The 22,029-nt window shown below is 43.3% G+C and overlaps 2 protein-coding genes across 2 annotated transcripts in view; one reads left to right on the top strand and one right to left on the bottom strand.

Annotated features, from left to right (window-relative positions):
* zfpm2a (zinc finger protein, FOG family member 2a) overlaps positions 1–5,529 on the top strand; it is an 83,446-nt gene extending 77,917 nt beyond the window's left edge. Inside the window, exons 6-8 of the mRNA XM_070911917.1 lie at positions 1,541–1,747; positions 2,361–2,588; positions 2,966–5,529. Of these exons, the coding sequence (XP_070768018.1) occupies positions 1,541–1,747; positions 2,361–2,588; positions 2,966–5,529 (2,999 nt within the window). The remainder of the gene's footprint in view (positions 1–1,540; positions 1,748–2,360; positions 2,589–2,965) is intronic.
* Positions 5,530–7,260: 1,731 nt separating this feature from the next.
* On the bottom strand, positions 7,261–9,969 carry LOC139289638 (uncharacterized). The gene is made up of 4 exons (XM_070911237.1): positions 9,854–9,969; positions 7,826–7,908; positions 7,588–7,684; positions 7,261–7,466 (listed from the first exon to the last, which is right to left on the bottom strand). Exons 1-4 carry the CDS (start codon positions 9,926–9,928, stop codon positions 7,299–7,301), a joined length of 423 nt encoding a protein of 140 aa, XP_070767338.1. The 5' UTR covers positions 9,929–9,969; the 3' UTR covers positions 7,261–7,298.
* Between the last annotated feature and the right edge of the window lie 12,060 nt (positions 9,970–22,029).

Genomic DNA, 22,029 nt, shown 5'->3' on the forward strand with positions numbered 1-22,029 from the left:
TGCTTCACCAGCAGATAGGAAGGGCTAGAAAGGTTTTAATCAAAACAGCAATGTGAAATCTGGAATATTCAATTTTGCATTGAAATAATGGGGCAATTCATTCTAGAAACTTAATAATGATTTATACATAATGCATGACGTAGTAGTGCAAAGTCATGGCGGATCTGTTTCCATCCCCTAGTTTTCCATTTCTAATAAATCCACAGAAAATAGGGATTGTTTTCAAACAAAGCCTCACTCAAGCACCTTCACCGTGTCTACAGGGCGGTTTTGAACCTGTTGATTCATAGGTTTTGTGTAAACATGAGTAATCAGTGTTCCACATGTGCGGGGGGGCTTTCTAGCTGCGTCCCCCCGCCTGCACACCTCTCCTCATGGCTGTCTTTATTCCACATCAGCTGGAGCTCAAACCACATGTCCCCCTCTCAGCCTGACACTCCGTCGGTATGTTTGCACATCTTTGAAAGCTAACAGCGTGCTTTAATTAATTGTCCAGCTTTCCTCAGAAACAATGTCCTAATTCTGCCATTTAGCAGGAGCGTATCATAGTTTGTTGTTATCTCCCCAGCCAGATTTCTGTAAATAGTCATATTAAAAACTTTAATCTCTTCAATGGAAAATGAAGTGCAGCTGAAAAGCCTGTCATGTGCTGAGATAAATATTATCTAAGCTAAAACCTTCACTCTCTCCCGCCACCCCCCACCCTGTCTTCCTCCTGCCCCCACCCCCTTCCTCTGACTTAATGAATATGTTCAGAAGATTTCAGAGGAATGCTTAATCCCAAAACACAACAATCTAATAATGTGGAGGACCTGTCTCAGTGTTCCAGCTGACAACAGCACTGTAGGCTACAGTTTACCCCAGTTGAGGTTTGCCTCACTTCTGGATATGAGCGCCAGCAGCCTAGAAAAGCATTTGAGGAACGGTAAAAAGACAGAAATTACCTTTTAAAAGGGTTTGTTCACCCAAAAAAAAAAAAAACATTTCCTCATTTACCTTTCGTTGTATATTATTGGTTTTATTTCACCAGGTTTTACCAGACAGATATCTGTCTCTGAGATTTCAAAAACAATGGAGGTGAATGGAATTTCGCTTGTAGTGCTCATAGCATTGAAAAATGCTGAGAAAATTGACCTCACTGTGAACAGTTTTCATTAGAACTGCAGAAAAAAGCAGTCCTTATGAAAACAGTTGATGATTATCCAGGGTAAATGTCATTTTTCAATTTTCAACAAAATAAATTCCGTTCACCTTTATTGTATCGGGGTGGCGGCAAAAGTCGTAATTCCAGGGAAGATGCAGTTTTAAAATATTCTTATTCTTTTGAACAATCCACTTTTTCAATGTATGTCCCACCTGGCATCCAGTTTCAATTACACACTATTGTGCAACACACCATTGAAATAGTTTGAGAGTCTTTGAGATGTTGTGTTGATGATCTGACATTTAAGTCCAGAACTGCTCATGTGTACATGCAGCAAAGCTTTCTCTTCTCTCGCAGCAAGTACTTAAATGTCCCCTCTATCTCTGTTTTGTCCAGGTGGCCAACTGTGGTGCACCACCACCAAGAACATGATGGAGGGCGAGGAGCTGGTGGCGTTTGCGGTGGACTTTGACTCGCGTCTGCAGGCGGTGAACCACATGTCTCTGAGCGAGGGCATGTACCCAGCCAGGCTGCTGGACAGCATCCAGCTCCTGCCGCAGCAGGCCGCGATGGCTTCCATCCTGCCCACTGCCATCGTCAACAGTGAGTGTCCGCGCACCAGCACGAGCGCACGTACGCAGAGCTGGAACGAGACGTGCTTTTGTTTGGACGTGCTCTTGTTCTTTCTCCCTTTCTGTCTCACACACACACACACCAGTCCACAGTCTGCACTCCGTCACCTGCTTAACAAGGAGCGTCGTCTCCGCCGGGCGTAGATTAACCCAGATGCGTCTCTGCACTGGAGATAAGAGCCATCGACCTTCAAGTTTTGGGTTCACATAAACACACTGCGGCTCGAACTAACGTGTTAATTGCAAAATACACGCCTCATGCAAATAGTGTGTTTGTTTACTTAGCGAGGGCTATCTGGGTTCAGCTCAACAGGGAGGCTTCTGTAAGCAGATGGTCCAGTGTTCTTGTTTGCCCTTGAGAAAGGGCACCAACCCAGTGGTAGCAACACAGCGATATGCAGCAGCTGAGGATTTGGTGGAAAAGCCTTTTAACACAGGCTTTGAGAGTCAGAACTGTAGAAGTAGAGAAGAGGAGTATGTGTGTATGCATGCGTGCAAGCTCTTTATCTTTATACTTATGCATAAATATGAAAGTACTGTATGCTGATATCATGTCCCCTTTGTCCCCTTCCGTGTCCCTCCAGAGGACATCTTCCCCTGCAAGGCATGTGGAATCTGGTTTCGGAGCGAGAGGAACCTGCAGGCCCATCTGATGTACTATTGCAGCGGGCGACAGAGGGAGCCAGAGACAGTGGTGGAGGAAAACGACACTGGTCCCCACCAGACCCCCAGTATCTGCCCCTTCCCACAGTGCAACAAGAGCTTCTCCGGAGCCAGGGCCCTGGAAATGCATTTGAGCACCTCACACAGTGGTGAGTGATGTCATGGATCAAGCAGAAACTGCATTTGTACCGCAAAAAATATATATGTATTGCGAATCTTGAAGATGGCTACTTTCAATCAATTTTTAAAAGAAAGGGGGCCTGAAGAGTGTTTTAGAAAAAAATGACACAGGGACAGGGAGTTTTACACAGGTTTGGAAAAATGACTGTCATTTCTTTTCAAAAATATACATATCCTGCTGTCAGCTAGCATAGTTGACAGTTTATCCTTGAGCAAAAAAAAAACATCTAGTGGAGGGGAATAAGCTTGGCATAATGCATGAGTGTTTGATGGTTTTTACAGTTAACTCTAAAGGAGAAGTGGGAGGCGAGATTCTGAGCATTTCTCCCTTTTATCTCCTTCACAGGTGTCAAAATGGAAGAGAGCCTCCCTCCTGGCACCAGCTTGAAATGCACAATCTGTAACTACACGGCAGATTCTCTTATTACATTCCAGCATCACATCATGTCTCACCTGTCACAGGCGGCCTTCAGATGCAATCACTGCCATATCAGCTTCCAGAGCCACAGGGAACTCTTACAGCATCAGGACTTACATGGGCACGGCAGCAAACTTCACAGGGAAGGCGACGGCACCGAGCATTCCCCCAGGGGGCCGGAGGAAAGCCTCCAGCAGCAGCAGCAGCAGCAGGCCCGCACTGAGCTGGCCAACAGGAAGGATGCTCTGCTGGGAAGTCCCAAAGGGGCCCTCAGCAAGGAGACCAGCACAGACGGAGAGGCTGACAAGGCTGAGAAGAAGCCCATGCTGTCTGTTCAGAAGGGAGAGGCCCACCCAGGCAGCAAAGCCAGTTTTTCTTACACTAGGATCAAGTCTGAGCCCTCCAGCCCCCGGCTGGCCTCCTCCCCTGTGCAGCATAACATGCCTACATTTCCCATGGGCCCCTTCTTGTCTCAGTTTGCTTTCTCCCAAGACATTTCAGTAGTCCCGCAGGCTTCTGAGATTCTGGCTAAAATGTCAGAGCTAGTTCACCGGAGGCTGCGCCATGGAGGGAACAGCTACCCCCCTGTCATCTACAGTCCTCTTATGCCCAAAGGGGCCACCTGTTTCGAATGCAATATCACCTTCAGCAACCTGGACAACTATTTGGTCCACAAAAAGCACTACTGTAACAGCCGCTGGCAACACATGGCAAAGTCCCCCGACTTCTCTGCCCTCTCAGATAAGGTCCCTGAGGCGGTGAGCCCCAACAGTGGTCACAGTTCTGTTAGCATGTTGGCCGGCTGCCACCCTACAGAGGCCGACAACCACCTCATGCAGTCCGCCTGTCTGAACTCCAGTGTGTTGGACATGATCAATGCTGGGGCTAAAGGACCTGATAAGGATCTAGCAGGACAGGTGAAGAAGGTATCTACCCCGACCGGGGCTGAGGAGAGGCTGAACGGCAAGCAGATGGAGGGGAAAAGCCCCAGTACGGGCTTGGTGGAAAGTGACAATGATCCAAACAAGACAACCTGCGATGCCTGCAATATCACCTTCAGCCGTCATGAGACCTATATGGTCCACAAGCAGTACTACTGTGCCACCCGTCATGACCCACCCATGAAACGTATGTCCACCAACAAGGTACCCTCCATGCAGAGAACCATGAGGACCCGCAAACGCAGGAAGATGTATGAGATGTGTCTCCCTGACCAGGACCACCAGAGGCCTCCTATGGGTCAGCCAGGTTTCCTCGGGGTTCCTCCTATGAACCCTTGTACATCCCAGGAAGCCGTAGAGAGCCTAGCAGACCGCTTCCACCCCCGCTGTGACATCTTCCCAGGTATGGTACCCAAACACCTGGAGGCCTCTCTGACTGTCACTAAACCTATTCTGGCTCCCAAATGCAATACAGTGGAGCAGCAGGAGCTGGACGCTCCCATTGATCTCAGCAAAAAGTGTTCGCCAGTCCCTGACAAGACATGTAGCTCCCCCAAAAGACTGTTGGACTATCACGAATGTGCAGTGTGCAAGATAAGTTTTAACAAAGTGGAGAACTACCTGGCGCACAAACAGAACTTTTGCCCTGCAACAGCCGCCGCTGCCGCCGCTGCCGCTCAGCAACAACAACAGCCACAACAGCAGCAACAACACAATGAGACTGGTAGCCTGGAGTCAGCCATGTTCCCAGATGTGAAGAGTGACGGCAATAACAACCCTGATGACGTGTACGATAAGAGCCCAGGCAAATGTGAGAAGAATGGCAATGGGAAGGTAATGGTGCAGAATGGAGGCATGTTCCCCCCTCACCTGGGGCCTGTGTCGGGACTCAAGCCTTTTGCTGAGCCCCAACTCATCCCATCAAAAGATGAGAACAAGAATATGTTTCTGCCCCACTGCCTTTATCCCGGAGCAATAAAGAAGGTGAAAGGTCCTGAGCAAATATCGCCGTATTTTGGGATAAAGCCAACCGATTATGTGACTGGGGGAGCAGTGATGCAAGGAGAGGCAAGCGAACAGGAGCAGAGCGTTAATGGGGGAGGAGGAGGCACAGGAGGAGGAGGAGAGACAGGAACAACCAGAGAGCAGGCCCAGCAACCTGCTGCTAATGGCTGCCCCCACCCTGGCAAGGAGCCCCTTCCCCTACTGCCCAAAAACCGGGGCATGGTCATCGTCAACGGGGGTCACAAGCCCGAGGATCGTTCAGGCACAGCTCCACCACAGCAGGAGAACCAGCCCCAGCCAGACGGCCAACCTCCCAATCCCTCACCTACGTGGGCCACTGAGAACCAGGCCGACTCCAACGAGAACATGTCGCCTTCCTCCAAGTCTCCAAACGAGGAGGCGGCACCCACAGCCAACAAAGGTGTGAACGGCTCCGGAAGTGGCAAGTACTGCCGCCTCTGTGATATCCAGTTCAACAACCTTTCAAACTTTATTACCCATAAGAAGTTTTACTGTTCATCACATGCTGCAGAGCATGTAAAATAAGTTGAGAAGAATAAGACATGTTCTTCTTCTCCCTCCCACACCTTTCCCACCCCCAACTTTTCCCCCTTTTTTCTCCTTTGTTTTGGTACACTGTTGTGTCTGGAATAGTGCATCACGCAGTGCTAAATGCTGCTTGTGGACAATCAAGAGAAGCTTCTTCTTTCATTGTTTTAAGACTTAAAAATGCAAAACCATTGGTTAAAAAAGAAAAAGAAAAGAAAAATGAATCAAGAATAATATTGGTGCCACTTTCACATTAATTTATTTTACAATCAGTATTAATAGGAGTAGTGATCTTAATTTAAATTCAAAATGAAATTTATATCAGAGTTGTTTGTAATGTTATTGTATAGTCATTCTTGTGTAGCACACATATTGTTTACACTGTAATGTAGGCTCAATGAAACAATAGACAATACAAAAATGAGATGCATTTTAGACACAAAAATAGCTACTGAGGCACTTGTGTATTCTTATTTGCTGTACCAGTTTCTGTATATGCCCAAAATGTCACTTGCAGATTGCTACTAATGACTTGTTTGCCTTAAAAATCACCATTTGGGGGTGATAACTAGGCACAACCCTGCATCTCACATTTTGGCATATACACATGGCTTTGCATACATATGTGGCTGTTTGTCCCTGTCTCTTTTCTTCAACTCAGATGTGGATGTTTTCATGAGGATGGCAGCATTCTTGTATAGTACTCGTATTTCTGTTTGATGATACACTTTGGTCTCCCTTTTTGGAAATTTGCTCTCAATGCAATACTTTGTAAATTAGGGAACATTACTGAAAGCAGTATTATGAAATGGGGACTGTGCATATAATTATTTGTAACCCCATAGGGAAAAAAAGAAGTTGTACAAGAATTAAGTTTATTGCTGATGAACAAGATGGGTGGGAGGTCAGTGGGGATACTGATGTAAAATGATCATTCCAATGTCCTGCTTATGGGAGAAAATGTTTCTTAAAACGTTGTTGCTATGCATGTATATGGATGGAATTAAATTCCAGATCTGTTGGAAATTTTTATTTTGATGTGGTGTCATAATTAAACTTAAATCCTCAGGATAAACCAAGGTTGTCTGGTCTTTCTTTCACACTACTGTGTACCCATCAAAGCCAAAAGTACATAAAGATGGATTTACAAAAATGCAAAATTAGCTTGGCAGACCAGACTCATCTGTTTGCAAATTATAACATGAATCAAATCAACGGAAGTCCAAAAATAGGGTCTACGTCTGGTTGTGATGTAACTCAATTATATGAAAGTAACAAATGACTGAAGCTGATGCAACAGAGACAGAAGAACTCAATGTACCGTCCCCCTGTGGCCATAACATGGCAGAATATTAAGACAGCCGTAGATAAAAAAAGTATCAGGTTGAGCAATGACGTGTGTGGCCTTTACATTGATAAGGAGTAATGTATTAATTTTTGGCACTGGCCAATCAGGTAGAGAGACTGAAATAACAACTTGAAAGATAAGATTTTCTGAATCTAAGACAGCAAATATTTCATCACACTGAATACCCTCCAGTTATTTTCAATTAAAAAGGCTTCCAATGAAGCAGAGCTGTGCAAAAATATGTTCAAAAATTGACTTCTTGGTGAACCAAGAATATATCAGACATGTAGACAATCTCTACAGATTGCTGCAGGGAAAGGTAAAAAGATAACTTGGAATATTTTATTGAATATTTAAAACATATTCAACGATTACTCTGGGGTCCACGTCTGGGGTACAGTTACATGTTGGCCATGGGTCACTCGCTCTGCTGTTTGGCTTGTCGTTGGTTGACTAGCTTCCTCAGGTGCTGGCTGATGGCAGATGGCTTCTTGTAGATCATTCGCCGGTCGGCTCCTTTTATGTGAATCTGATTGGCTGATGGGTAGGATTCCTCCAGAAACTTCTTTTGAAGCTTCGCTACCATCTGGTGCAGGGAGACGATTATTTACTATGGGTTTTACAAAACCATTACTACAGTATTGTTCTGTCACGGTACAAGAGTTGTAGGCATCACGGAGTTGTGCAGCGATAGTAAATATTCTCACCTGGTTTAGGTGTTCTGGTATTTGCTGGTCAAAGGAATCCCCAGTGATGACACTCACTGACGTCCTGCTGGAGAGGGGCTTAAACTTTGTGATATCCCTTTAAAAACAAAATACTTCAACATTAATAATATTAAGTAATATTACAATGTTCATTTTGACTTCTACATTGAACATGCAAATAGCAGACCCAGCCAGAAAATAATGGGGGTCAAAAAGGCTTTCTAAGTGTTTACCATACCTAACTTGAGCTGCACTTTCATTCAAAAAGTAATGCTCATCCACAGCAGTGCTCTGGTGGGCGGGGTTACTCAGTAGGTATTTCTTTAAGACGCAGAGATAGAGAAAACAGACAAGATTGAAACAGTTGTGTGGATATATTTACATTGCTTACAGTATGGTCACACCCTGGTTGAATCCTCCAATGCCAAGAAAGACGTATCCAAACTTTTCATTTCCAAGATGATTCGGAAAAGATGGGAAAATGAACTGCAACTATTGCTATAGTGAGAGAATTTGAATGCAGTGAAGTGAGGTGTCCAGCTCATTCAATGAAGCAGCTCCAGACGGTATACTGATATGACATTGTAAATCTCTCAGTCTTGGTTCTCCTAATTCTCCTGCTGAGTGCAGGGAAAAGTTCACCACGCTACCGGAACAGATGTGAATGCGCAAATCAAGCAGAATTCTCCTTTAACTGTATCTGTCACCCACATGTGATGAGACCAGATAGCTTTGGTGCCGTTAACATAGCAGCAAACAATTCTGCTCCAGTTCAATTAAGCAGTGGTTACAGAACATGCCCTTGAGAAATGGACTGCATGCTCTATTGAGTCCGGCAAGCTTGCGAGTGTGAGTGTGTGAGAGTGTGAGTGTGTGTGTGTGTGTGTGTGTGAGTGCGTGCGCGCGTGTTATAACCTTCACTAGCCTGTCTACAAAACCTTTTCTCTGTCCTTGGAGAATTCAAGCACAATGATGTCCTTATCTCCTTGGCAACAACTGCAACACTTGAAAAGCTGAAATAGGTCCCTCATCACTACTGCCATCAAATCGTGGGTGGCTGGCAGCAGAGAACAAGGCGTCTTAACGAACTGTTCGCATTCATCCCGGAGCAGGCGTCATCGCATCACACAGACAGCTGCAGAAAACATTCAGTGCTGAACAAATGTTAGAAATGTCACTGGGTGTTCACCGAGGTTCACTAAAGTGTACGTTACGAAGAAATAAAAGAATTTGAAGTAGAACTGTATGGTTTAAATGCAATAAACAGCTACTACATTAGCTTTCCTGCAATAATCTCTCTTTCTCTATGCCCCTAATGCACCCAACAACAGTGTTTGTTTCCGTGCTATAATAATGTGTCAGTCTATAGAGAGCATTATCCCATGTCACCAAAGATTGGTTGTTGTTCATCACCAGAATCCATTACTATTCCTCTGCCTAAGATGTTTTCCATAACAAGTAAAAAATGACTACAGGACTTCATGACAGGCAGTGTCACCACTGTATGTGTTTTTTTAAAAAAAACAGATTCACAGCAGATCTGATTATGGACGAGTGCAAAATAAAACCCTCCCCTGTAGAAAAAAACTTCCATCTGTACTACACAGCAAAAAGCTTGTAGCTTATATTAACTGCCTTTTCCTCACAAACTGTATGACCTGTCAAAAGGCTGAGTTTACAATATAGCAGGCATCAGAAGACAGAGTGCAATCGCAGCGTCACGTCAGCTCCAGGAACGGGTTCAATTTTCATTTATTTTAAAGTGACGTCTGGTGTCATGTGCCACATTCACAGTCTCTGATGATATGAAGACAAAACGCTTCTGCAGTCATCATCCACTCGTATCTCTGCTGAGGGGGAGGCATGATTATTCTCGCACTAGCACCACCCTGTGGCTGCGTGGGAAAGATGGGAGGAGTGTATTTTAAAATGCCTGAAACATATCACTTTTTCCTCCATATTCCTAATTAGGTTAACAAAAGCTGAGAAACTGTCTGAGCAGAGGAACAGAGCCAAAGCCTGTGGTATGATGGCATCTTTCTACTCCGATGAACTCTTATATATATATATATATATATATCCTTAAATCACCTCTAAATCGCACTTCAGCTGCTGTTTCATGTTCAGCTTTGTCTTTTTTGAACAGTGTCACAGCCTTTAGGGCACATTTCATTGTAGTGTGTGTGTGTGTGTGTGTGTGTGTGTGTGTGTGTATGTGTGTGTGTGTGTGTGTGTGTGTGTGTGGGTGGGTGTGCATTCGCCTAACCTGCCGCTGGATGACCTCCTCCGAGACATTTTCGCCTTTAATAGTCGGTTCAATCGCCCCAAGGATAATCAGCATGCGGCTCAGCCCTGTAGCTGCTGAAAACTGCCTGGCTTGGAGCGAGGGCAACAGCTTGCCATACCTGAACAAACACACAAACATTCAAAGCCACAAAACCTTTGCATTATAACCAGACGAACTACTGGATTTTAAAGCTGCATTCATTGTTTTGTTTTTTTTTAAAACACAACACTGACATATCATATCGTTATAAAGGCATTCTAGCTAACGTGTTAGCAAATAATTGCCGGTTTACACACCCAGCAAACATGGAGTAACCATTAATAAGTAACCATTAAATTGGAGTCAAGGTTCTGCCCACCTACTCCTACAGGAGAGTTTGAGTTTATTAGCATTCATGCTCACAGTTAACCACCGAATAGAAGCAGAATTTACATTAATAAAAATAGAAATATATCTATACATGATTGTACATTATAAAAATATAAAACTATACATACATCTATATACACACACATGCACCCATACACTCGTTCTCATACATACACATTTACATATACAACCATACAGTTACAAACACCCATGCATGCATTTTAATCAGAGCCTTTTGCACTGAAAACAGCCACCAGCTACTGTTGGAAGCAAAGTCGAAGAGTTTGCGGGCAGTAAATCCAAAATAATGCGCTAAAAGATGCTAAAAAGCACCAAAGGGATAAAGAAGACAGCTGAATTGGAGGATAATTCTCTGTAGGTTCATCACTACTAGCAACCCCTTTCAAATTACACTAGTCATTTGATCAAATGTTAACATGCTCAACAACATGCTAAAGTTCTGACTGGCTCTATTACAGCGACGAGGGACATTTTATGATCACAATAACAGTGACTCAAGCAAAGTCATACATAACATTTGCCTTCCTCCGTTCTTTTTCAACCCAAAATCTCAAACTTTCTCTTCGAAAACATTTGCCTGGGGAATGAGAAATACACTTTTTTTTTTGGCAGATGAGAGAAGAAGAGCTGTGGGATTTTGTAACTCAGGAGGCCCAATCGGTCTCGGCTCACTGGTGCTCTGAATTGGCTGGTCTCAGCCTGTGGAGCCCAGTCAATAGTGCCGTGCGCCTGCTGCCGCCATCGCCGCACCACGCAGCCTGCCCCTACATGCAGCCAACACAGTGTAGATCAGCCCCCCCCCCCCTCTGCACCAGGAATCACTCGCCGTCTTAGTTTTACTCCTGATCTGGGCCAGACTTATAGCACTGCGCCCCTGTGTCCTATCAGATTCTCTCTGCTGTATTCAACCCTACAGGAAATTTCAATACCTGATAAATGACTATGAATCACTTTTATAAAATATCAACTTAGATGCTACAGCGCTATTAAGGTTAGCTTAATGGGGCTGTAGCGATTAATGCTTATTTTCTCTATAGATTCATTTGTTGATTATTTTACAAATTAATTGATTGATCATCTAGTCTATAAAACGACAGAGAATAGTGGAAAATGCACATAACAATTTTCCAGAGACCCAAGTTCTTCTCTTCAAATGACTTGTTTTGTCCAATGAACAGTCTAAAACCCCCCCAAAAATATTTATATTCATATATACGGACAGAGAAAACAGCCAAATCTTCACATTTGAGAAGCTAGAACCAGCAAATGTTGGGGGGGGGGGGGGGGGGGGGGGTTGTTTTTGGGCTAGTGGTGTGGCACCACTGATCACAATGTCTGTCTGCTAGTCGGTCTGTCCATTGGCCCATTTCGGCCAGGAATATCTCAGCTTCTACTGAATGGATTGGCAGAAGATGTCGTGCAGACTTTCATGGTGCCCAGAGGATGACTCCTCGTGACTTTGGTGATCCCCTGATCTTTCCTTTAATGCCACCGTGAGGTTGACATTTGTTTCTTTTTAGTAAAATGTCTCAACAGCTACTGGAGGGATTGCCATTAAGTACAGACATGCTTGTTAATTTAGGTTCATTTTTATCACATTGGTGATTTATTTTGCTGCTGGTGGCAGCTAATTTCAGCACTAGAACTTACTAAGACTTGAGTCGTAACAGTATCTTACATACACGTCGCAGCACAAGCCAGCATGTTACAGTATACTGCGTTTTACAACAGGCAGGCTTCAGCGCTGCTTCACTGCATGTCATATCAAACCTACATCATAAACATGCACTTTTCATGGGTAAAGTAATCCATTTCACCTGTTGTTGATAGGACATGTCGCTACCCAAAGAACTGTAGCTTGAAATATCAAGCTCTGCTCCGGCAAAGCATGTCAGCACTGACTGGTCAGATACAGCTGATACAAACAGCGGAGGATGGTCGTTCAACTGCTACAAATGGCTGTGTGAAGATAACATATCTGCCATAATCGTGGCAAAGGAGACAGTACCCACAGGTCAATAATAGATACGGGCAGAAAGGGGGAAAAGAAACAATTCGACTGTTCTAATTTTCAGTCTTCAGTAGACAGAAAGAAATTTTCAAATCAGACCTCCGGAGAGTGACATTTTGACATTTTCATCTTCCTTGCCACAGTTTTCCCCCCCGAAGTCATTCTGGCACCACAATTTAGAACTGACTCTTTCGACCTGGCTCTTAAGGGACTTCTCAGTCTCTGCACATTTTCCACCTGTCGCCCTTTTCTTACCCCTTGATTCCAAAAATAAAAGGGGGGCAAAAAATCATCACAAATTCGAATCTGGTCAAATCATTCCTGGGTCTGGCATTGAACATTATTTCAAGGATTCTCCAGCCACCTGTCCTATTCCCTCCTCTTTTTTTTTTTTCCATTTTTAATTCTGCCCCGGAGTGAGGATTATGCGAAGCAAGGCATGCGTGTCAAAGGGAAATTTAGTGGGTAAAGACAGCCAAGATTGGCGGGATGAATTAAACAGATAACGGGAGGAGACGAAGTGGGGGAACCATGTAGAGCAAAACGCCTCACCGATGTTGGTCATTTCAGAGGGGCTCTTTTTTTTCCTCCCCACAGGAGCGAGGAGGCAATATCTAAATTAATAAAGTGATGAAATGAGTTTGTGCCGTGGACTTTCTGCTGTTTGACTTTCCCATCTGGATTAGTGCAGGCTGAATGGACGCTCTGTTACTTTTGTTACAACTGCGCAATTCACTGTCGGAATTTGGCCCTGTAGTGATAAGGCTCCCCTCCTCCTCCTCCTCCTCCTCCTCCTCCTCATTACCATCTCATTTCATATGCAGGGCCTCTGTTACCTGAGAGCCTGCTCACACACAAAACACGAACTATTACACGAGCTTCTGCCAACTATTACAATGAGCAGAGAACATTTAAACACAGACTATTACACGAGGCTCAACTAACTATTACGCCGAAGGAACATTTAAAAAAAAAAGGAAAAAAAACGTCAGTGCGAAGACTTCCTGAGACTATCACAAAAAGGAGGCCTCTAACTCTCACGCAGGCAGGACAAGCTGACCATATTGTGAAGAATTCTAATCTTCAGTGACGTATCGACACAGATGGAACATTAAAAAACAGATTCTACAGGGAGCACAAGAGCACAACACAAGGCCATAATCCTGTAATCAAATCTATGGTCATTATGGTCCCATTTAGAGTAAAACAGACCATAAAGCAGGGTAAGCTTTAGGGCGTGGATAGGATAGAGGCGTAGCAATGCATATCGATGGCACGGTGTATATTTAAAGAGCCGTGAACTTGTTTTTGGGTGTTATCCATATTTTTGTCTTGAGACCCTTTCACTGAGTGTTCAGCTCATGAAAGTTGATTGTGACATTTTGGTCACCTATAAAATGTCTTGTTCAGTGTTCTGTTGTACTAAAAGAGACTCTCAGCTGTTTCCAGTAAGTACATTTAGTTTTAAGCCTGTTCTTCTAGCCAAATTAGTATCCCAATTAATATCACAGTTAACGTGAATTACGGATGCACCTTGCTAAGCAAGCTAGCCAGCTAGCGCTAGTGTTAGCTGATAACTTAGTGTTTGCTATGCTAAGGGTACCTGGCCAGGCTGGTAACCTGTGTTAACCATAGTCTTCTGGCTCCAAAAAAACAAGATGGTGACAGTCAAAATGCTAAACTCGAGGCTTCCAAACAGTAGTCCACAAACCAAAGGGTGACCTCACGGTGGCTACGTCCACTTCTTTTATACGGTCTATGGTTGAGATAGGTATGGTCGTTTTTTGAAAAACGAATCTAATATCGTTTATCTAACATTTTCTTTGTGCTCCCACAAAGTAATGATGTTTACCGTTAATGTTGTTGAAATCACAAAGTGGAGCTGATTTGTCTTAGAATACGTAAAGTAAACCTCAGGAACACACTCAAGATTACATTATGTGACAGAAGCTAGTGGAACAAAGGCTAGTCCAGACATGAAGTCATGACTTCAGCTCTCTACTAGGCCTTTTCAACTACAGGAACTCAACAACCCGTAACCTGGAGCTTCCCACAACCTGAACCTGGAGCTTCCCACAACCTGAACCTTTAAGGTCTAGGTTCTAGGTTCTTGGAAAGGCGACACTGTACGACGACACCAGGACCAACATCATCATTTTTGATGAGTGCAGTGCATTTGCACCTAGAGACATTTTCATCATACTTTTGCAACTCATCAACATTTTCATCTGACCTTTATGAGACAGACACAGCCAATCAAAACTAGCCTTAGGCCTACAGTATACAATCATGCAAGGCTACTGTATGTAGTTTCATGGTCCTGTATTGTGCAGTATGAAGTACCATACTGTTCATATCCAAGCTGTTTTACAGTAGCATGCTTTGGGACACAGACAGTGTGGTATCACATTTTTCTCACTTCAAGCACAAAAATAAGGGCATCTCACAAATTAAAAAGGAAATACAAATGAGTGCAATTTAAACCTTATACCTTCAATATTTAATATTCTGTTTCCACGTTTGATTTTTATACCCTATTTTTGTTGTTTTGTGGTTGTAATACCCATGGCTGTTATAAAACCCAGGGGGATTTAAGCCAACAAGGGGCGGAAAAATTGTTTTTGGAGACTAAGCAAAGCAAAAGAATGAACTACTGCTGTTCCTTGATACAGAAAATGCATTCTGTTTAATTATCTGATATAAACTATGCTGATTCTGCTTTTGTGACAGTTGAAAAATATATTCCAAGTACTATAATTATTATACATTCCATATCATATCTGCTTCACTACTAGATAATCTGAGAGCCATTCAATTCAGAGGTCTGGAACCAGGCTACTTTATTACATTTCGTGCTGCCAAATGAACACCAACCACACTGTATGTAACTTCGGGTTGCGGAAAACTCAACATTTTTGAAAGTATTAACAATCAGTTTAAATAGGGAATAAGCACAACTCCTAAACTGCCCAAATATACTGAATTATGAAGGCGAAAACGCCAACTTGAGGGTGTAATACCCAGTATGAACACAAGGTGTCACTCTCGCACCACAGCTGACGTCAGGCTGACTCCAGCATCCCTCTTCTGCTCTCAGCCTTCACCCCTGCATCGACACTATAGATTACACTGGAGTAAATACACAGGGGCCGCAGCAGCCCAGCTTCATTAGTGGAACGCAACAGCAATAGTTGCGCTTACAGTGGTTCTAATTACAAGTAATTGGCATTCCTGGCTCGTCTGGGAGTCTCTGGATGAACGGGGAGGATCTAGCGGGGGGTGGCAGCTGAGTCAGGAGGGGATGAGGAAGGGGGCCGACACACTGGGAGCCATTACAGGACCACATTGTGAAGCACAATGAATCGCACACTGTTGGAGCCTTCGGGGTCAGATACAGAAAATACAATATGTATGTGGAATTTGTGATCTATAACCTAACTTCAGTGTTTCTTTTTTCTTTCACTGAAGCTGAACTTTACATTTTCTACATTTCCAATCTAGTCTCTATTCAAAACTGCTTGACATTTTACACCAAAAATCTTTATTATATCTATTTTTAACTAATTTTGTGTCTAAAAGTTGAAAGGGATGAACCACTTACAAACACTGTCAAACATTTTTATCAGTTATAGTCAATCGATAGTCCCTGCGACATGCTTTTGTCAGGCTGCATCTTCTCCTTACTGCTTCACTTTATTTCCAGCTGTACCAACTTTTTCTCTGTTTCGCTCTCTTCCTTCATTTCTCTGTCTCCCTCTTTCCCTCCCTCCCTCCCTCTATCCCTCCATCCCTCCATCCCTCCATCCATCGGCCCATGGCCGAGTGATTGCTGCCAATCTCAGCCGAGGATCCCTGGAGGGGTTTAGAGCAGGGCTGTGCTCCAGTGGGTTATTGAACGCAGCTCACGGTGAAAGCAAATGGGCTCTGAGGGGGAGACTGGACATGTCATCACTGACTGCTACTGTTTACCAATGAAGGCAGAGGAGAGCAAGCGAACGAAGAGATTGCATAATGCCACTTATGGTGTGAAATTAACTACTCCATCCGAGTATTGACACGTTAAAATGTCTCAACAATGGAAGGTACAGTATAGAGGAGAGTAGAGAAGAGATATGCTAACAAAGTGCTGTGAGGAAGGATAGAAACACTCTTCAGTCCTCACATTAAACCCTGTCTGGCTTATAAATCAAACCAAACGTAGCAGTTGTGAGACTCCGAACGGTCGTCAGTCAAAGTGACAGTCATACGCTGCCTGTCATACAGAGCAGGCTCCAGGTGAGCCGCAAAACGTGTCTATCTGCTGCACACTGCAGCGAGCTGTGTGGGTAAGTAAGCTGTTGGGAGTGTGTGTGCATACATACAGTATGTATACACGCGTTTGTGTGCAGGCCTCGCTGAGCATATTAATGACAGGCGGGATGATGAATGGGGCAGTAAGGGTCGTTTTCACTTTGGGACGCACAACTCAATCAGGCTTCTATCCAGGCCTTCAGCCACAGCTGTCAGGCGCACACCGAGAGACTCGTCACCTCACACCCTAACCCTAAACCTTTTGCTACACACACACACACCTAAAGGCTTTGTGCCTCAGCATCAAATTATCCAAATTATCACCAGAGTAAAAAACTCTTGATGCCTAACACTTAAAAGAACTAAGATGCAGAGGAAAGGGATGAGGAGACTTTCAAGTGGTGCTCCTGTGAGGACTGAGTTGCACTAAACACAGTAATGGTACATTAAAACGGAGAGTTTGCCAATCAATCAGCATTCATTAAATTGTAAGGACCATCCCATTAGATGAGAGCATTCCCCACCGTTTCTGCTCTCTGAGCAAATATATTCCCCATGGGGTAAATTAGTTTTATACGCCAATCACACACACACACACTCACACACTCAGCTGCAGAAAGACAGGAGACACACACGCTTGGGTGTGTAAACGCACAACTAAATTCCCTCTTTTAAATACAAGATGAAAGAATTATCAGTGTAATTCCTTTAGTGGTATTTATCATAACCTTTGATGCCATTTGTCTAATTCCAGCTGGAATCTCTAACCAGGGATCGGCACCTAGAGAGTCAAGAGAGCTGGATTATTATTATTACAAACAGACCACTACATGACCACAAGTGTGGCGACTTGCTCCCTGATGTAGGGCTGCAACTAATGATTATTTTCATTATCGATTAATCAATGAGTCGCTTGGTCCATAAAATGTCAGAAAATAGTGAAACGTTCCCCTCACATTTCCCCAAAGCCCAAGGTGAAATGTCAAAACACTCCAAAACCTTAATTTATTCAGTTTACAGATACAGAAGACTAAAAACATTTTAAACATTCACATGTGAGAAGCTGGAACAAGAAAATGTTGCCATTTTTTCTTTAAAAAAATTTAAATGGATTATTCGACTATCAAAATAGTTGCAGATTAATGTTGACTAATTGATTAATCAACTAATCGCTGCAGCCCTAATGCTGGGGTTTTTTGATACGGTGGGGACACTCGCACCAAGATGATCCGTGAGCAGCCACAACCATTCGAGCCATGCTGGCACAATGCAATGGTTTTCCCACAGGGCAGCGAACCGGCACACCTCCAACACGTCATCCAGTTGTTTACCTGCTGATCAAACAGCGCAGAATGCGCGCATATCTTGCTGTGTAGACCATCATATTTTATTAATAGCTGCTTCACAATAAAATGTATAAATACTAAATAAAAATAAAAAGAATACATTTAAATTGCATTTGCAGGGCATTTTATGCCTTCATTAGAGACAGTACAGCATCAGAGGATTTTGCCAGTTTGATGTGGAAGAACTTGACTGGCCCTCAATGTATGTGGCCGTATTGTATGTTCATCCCAGCAATAACAAACAAAAGTGATGCTGTACATACACAACAAGGAGTTGTGCTGAAATGTAGAGAATACTCCTGTCTGTATTCAAGTGGAGAGATGCGAAGCTTCCACAGCTCGAGCTGGGGAAACAAAGACTGGCAGCACTGAGTGACTCAAACCAATGGCTTTCATCCAGAATGCAATTTGTCCTGATGTACACTGGGGCTTCTGCTAATCTCTGATGCTAGACCCACCACTTGTGTTTTTTCATCAGGAAGCATTATCTGTGCCCACAAGGAAATGAGACACACGCTGCGACGTCTGCAGAGGAAAATCCCAAATAAGGGAAGCTGACCCCTTGCGAACGAGTCTACACAAGCAAATGCCCACACACACACACACACACACACACACACACACACACACACACACACACACACACACACACACACACACACAGACCATTCTCGGGAGACGGTGGCAACTCATTTTGTAGGATGTAACAGAACTAATTTTGGGAGTGAGCCTCTGTTAATGAGCGGGTCTTTGATGTGTAAATCCTCCGGTCCCAGTGCAAAGCTGATACGGTCTCCCCACAATCCTGCTCAGGTGCAGCCCAGCTCCCCTCTGCATTACTTATCTTGTGTACAAAATACTGTAAGACCTCCGACAGCTAATAAACCCCATATCTAAGAGGGAGAAATACACACCTACATGCAACCATGGTGAACAAAAAAAAAAAAAAAGAGTAAAATAAAGAGGGAAAGCGAGTTGAAGAATGCCAACTGTGATGCACAGAGTTGTGCTGCGTCTCTTATATGTTCAAACTGTACATCCCATTCCAGTTTCCATTTTTACTCCCCCGTGGAAATCAGGCACCGATGATGAAATCTTTTTTTTTTTTTCACAAAGTATATGTAAGTCTTTGGTTCGTTTCATTTCTCCATTGCTTCTCCACACAATAATTGGATTGTGGCTGCACTGTCATGTACTCAGTGAAATGAATGCCTATTAATCAGTGGATAATTGGACACATACCCCTGATAAATGGCGCTGCTCCGCTTTGAGTCACGTATAAATTAGGCCATTTTCAGGGGATCCATTTCTTATCTCTGGCTTGACTCGCGCTTATATAAACTGTGAGCTAATATTGGTGGACGGAACTACGGAAGTCATGAAGTCATGAAGTCATGCCCGAAACGAGATTACTGGGTTTAACATCAGTTTGTCTGTTTTTATTAGAACTACTTTGCTGACAGTGATAGAACTTGAGAGGAAAATATCAACTGCAATAGAAGACAATAAATATACGGGGGGGGGGGGGGGGGGGTTCTTGATCTCAAAAAAGCAGTTGATACTATTTTTTTTGCAGATGATGAACAGATTTACTTTGGATTTAAGAAAGACTAAATTCGGTAATCATGTAACAAATTTACAAAGCGACTTACATAATCTACTGTATAAAGAGAGCTATAAGAACTGTGAACAAAAATACTGCACCAACTAAACCCACTGTATTAAATTAAAGGCCCGAAAATTCAGAGACTTGGTAGATTTTCAGCACAAATCAGCTCAAATCAAAAACAAACCTTAAAGTTTCCAAAAGTTGCAATGAGAGAAAGAGAAAGTAAATATAATTTGAGAGCAATGTACACGATTTAAGTAAAAAAACAAATTGCATTTATGGAAAAATGTATGATCAGAATGGCATGCTGGCATTAACAGTGTGCCGTTACTTTTTACATCCAATAAAATGGGCAGTCTTTTGTAAATAGCGTGGGAGCAATAAGCTGTATTTCATTTGGAAGGAATTGTCATTCTTTCGCTGTCTGACTGTTTAATCTTTAATCCCAAATTGTTTGTTTGATTGATTATTCACAGATGAGAATAAATGTCAAATGATAGATACTGCTGTTTTGCGAGAAACAAAGTATCCAATGGGTTTTGAGCCAAACACGCCGTTTGATCCGCTTTGTAAGTGACATAAAACACACTGCAGATGCACTCCGGGGATTTGTTCATTATGTAGCCGACGCTGCTAGGCTGTCAGCTACATCTAAAAGCTTAGCATGGTTTGCTAAATTATATAACTGATTAATTCTGGTCTCTTCAGCAGTGAAATACCTTTTAATGATAACACATGACATGCTTTACTTGTAAACAATCTTGAGATTGTGTGAGTCTTGCATAATTGACACTTCTACCAACATTCCTCCGCCGCACTCTCGGTTATCATTAATAATAACCCCCCCCCCCCCCCCCCCCCCTTGGTAATTAATGCATAATGAGATATATGCTGTGACAATGTCTACCACTTGACATATATCTCGCCTGGAGGATTAAAGCAGTGTTATTACACTCTCTGTCACTCAGGCCCGACCACCGCCACCACCCTCGCTCTCCCCTCATCTGTTTCATGCTAAAAGGCTGCGATCAGCTAATTAGTTTCTTTGGCCTCCAATTAATCATGCTAATGAGCCCCACCCAGCAAAGATAATCAACTATTCTCACCATAAAAGCCAATAAGGGAAGAGTTTGGAGTTTGACTCGTGGAACGTGCTTGCGCCTCTGCCTCCACTCTCCTCATGCTAATCCTCTTTTTCTTGATACAGTTCCTTCTTTTTTTTCCTTCTCCTCTTCCCCACCTCTCGCTTTTTATCTGCCCCTCAGAGCTCCTTATCGTCCTCTTTCCTCGTTTCCACGCTCCCCTTTTCTCAATCTCCTTTTACACTCCGCTTTCTCCCATTCCGCCCCAGCTTCTGCTTCTTCAGCATCTCTCCATTTTCTTTCCCTCTTCCCTTTTCATCCTCTGCCTCTAATTTTGTCCTTCCAACACCCATGACACCAGCTATAAACTCACCAGTGCTCTTTCCACTGGTCCTCCTCAAAAACGTTCTCTGGGATGGGATCAATCAGCACCAGGTCTGACACTTGCCTGAGGACAAAGGGAGGACACACACACACACACACACACACACACACTTCGATGAAGTAAGTCTCATTAACTACGCTTGTCCACTTTACTCTCCCAGCCCGAGCCGTAATGAGTGCGAGATGGATGGCGTTATCCCGTCCGTCTTTCTGTAGATTCGTCTGTCCTCTGTCCCCACAGACAGATGATTACACCAGATCCAGTGGCAATATTTCCATCTGGAAAGGTGTCTCACCACCACTTAATTTTCTCCCTTAACCGCAGCAACATCATGCCTGATTAAATACTAAATCTTTCATCCCTGGTAGGGGCTACTTGTCACGTTAATCACCACGTTGTCTCCCAGATGGCTGAGTTATGGGGGATGATGGGGATGGACACTGGAATATATTTTGTTAAGTGCGAGTTTGGGAGGCACTGCCTGCCATATGTTATAAAGCAATTTTAAAATTACCGATTTTTACATTTTATCAAAGATTTGTTAAGTCTGGTAACATTCTATATTTCTATTATCAACAAATCCCATGAAAAGACCTTTAGAGCTATAGAGCTCCATTATTGTCCAAAGACATTTCCTGTTCCTTCATTACCATGAAAACTCACACTGTAGGTCCTCAAGGCTCAGTGATGGGACCATTATTGTTTTCTTTGCACAAATGCAAATGCAAAACACTGCAATGTATTTTTTTGTCTTTTGGAGATGATGTAAAAACTTCTCAAGAGTTGGTTTGATTTGAACAGACTGTGTTTTAATTTAGGAAAGACTAAATTCATCGTCTTTGGCAATCATGTAACAAATTTACAAAGCAACATATAAGGGACGTTGAAATTGAAAGAGTGTCTGAAATTGTTTTGGGAGTGATTATAGATAATAAATTATGCTGGAAACCACATGTAAATTAAGTCAAAGCATAAAATCAAGGACTTCTTCAATCAAACTTCATGAGACGTTGTAGTTCATTCAGTCTCCCATACACTGCTG

This window comes from Enoplosus armatus, chromosome 9 (assembly GCF_043641665.1).
Source record: "Enoplosus armatus isolate fEnoArm2 chromosome 9, fEnoArm2.hap1, whole genome shotgun sequence".
Classification (NCBI taxonomy): Eukaryota; Metazoa; Chordata; class Actinopteri; order Centrarchiformes; family Enoplosidae; genus Enoplosus; species Enoplosus armatus.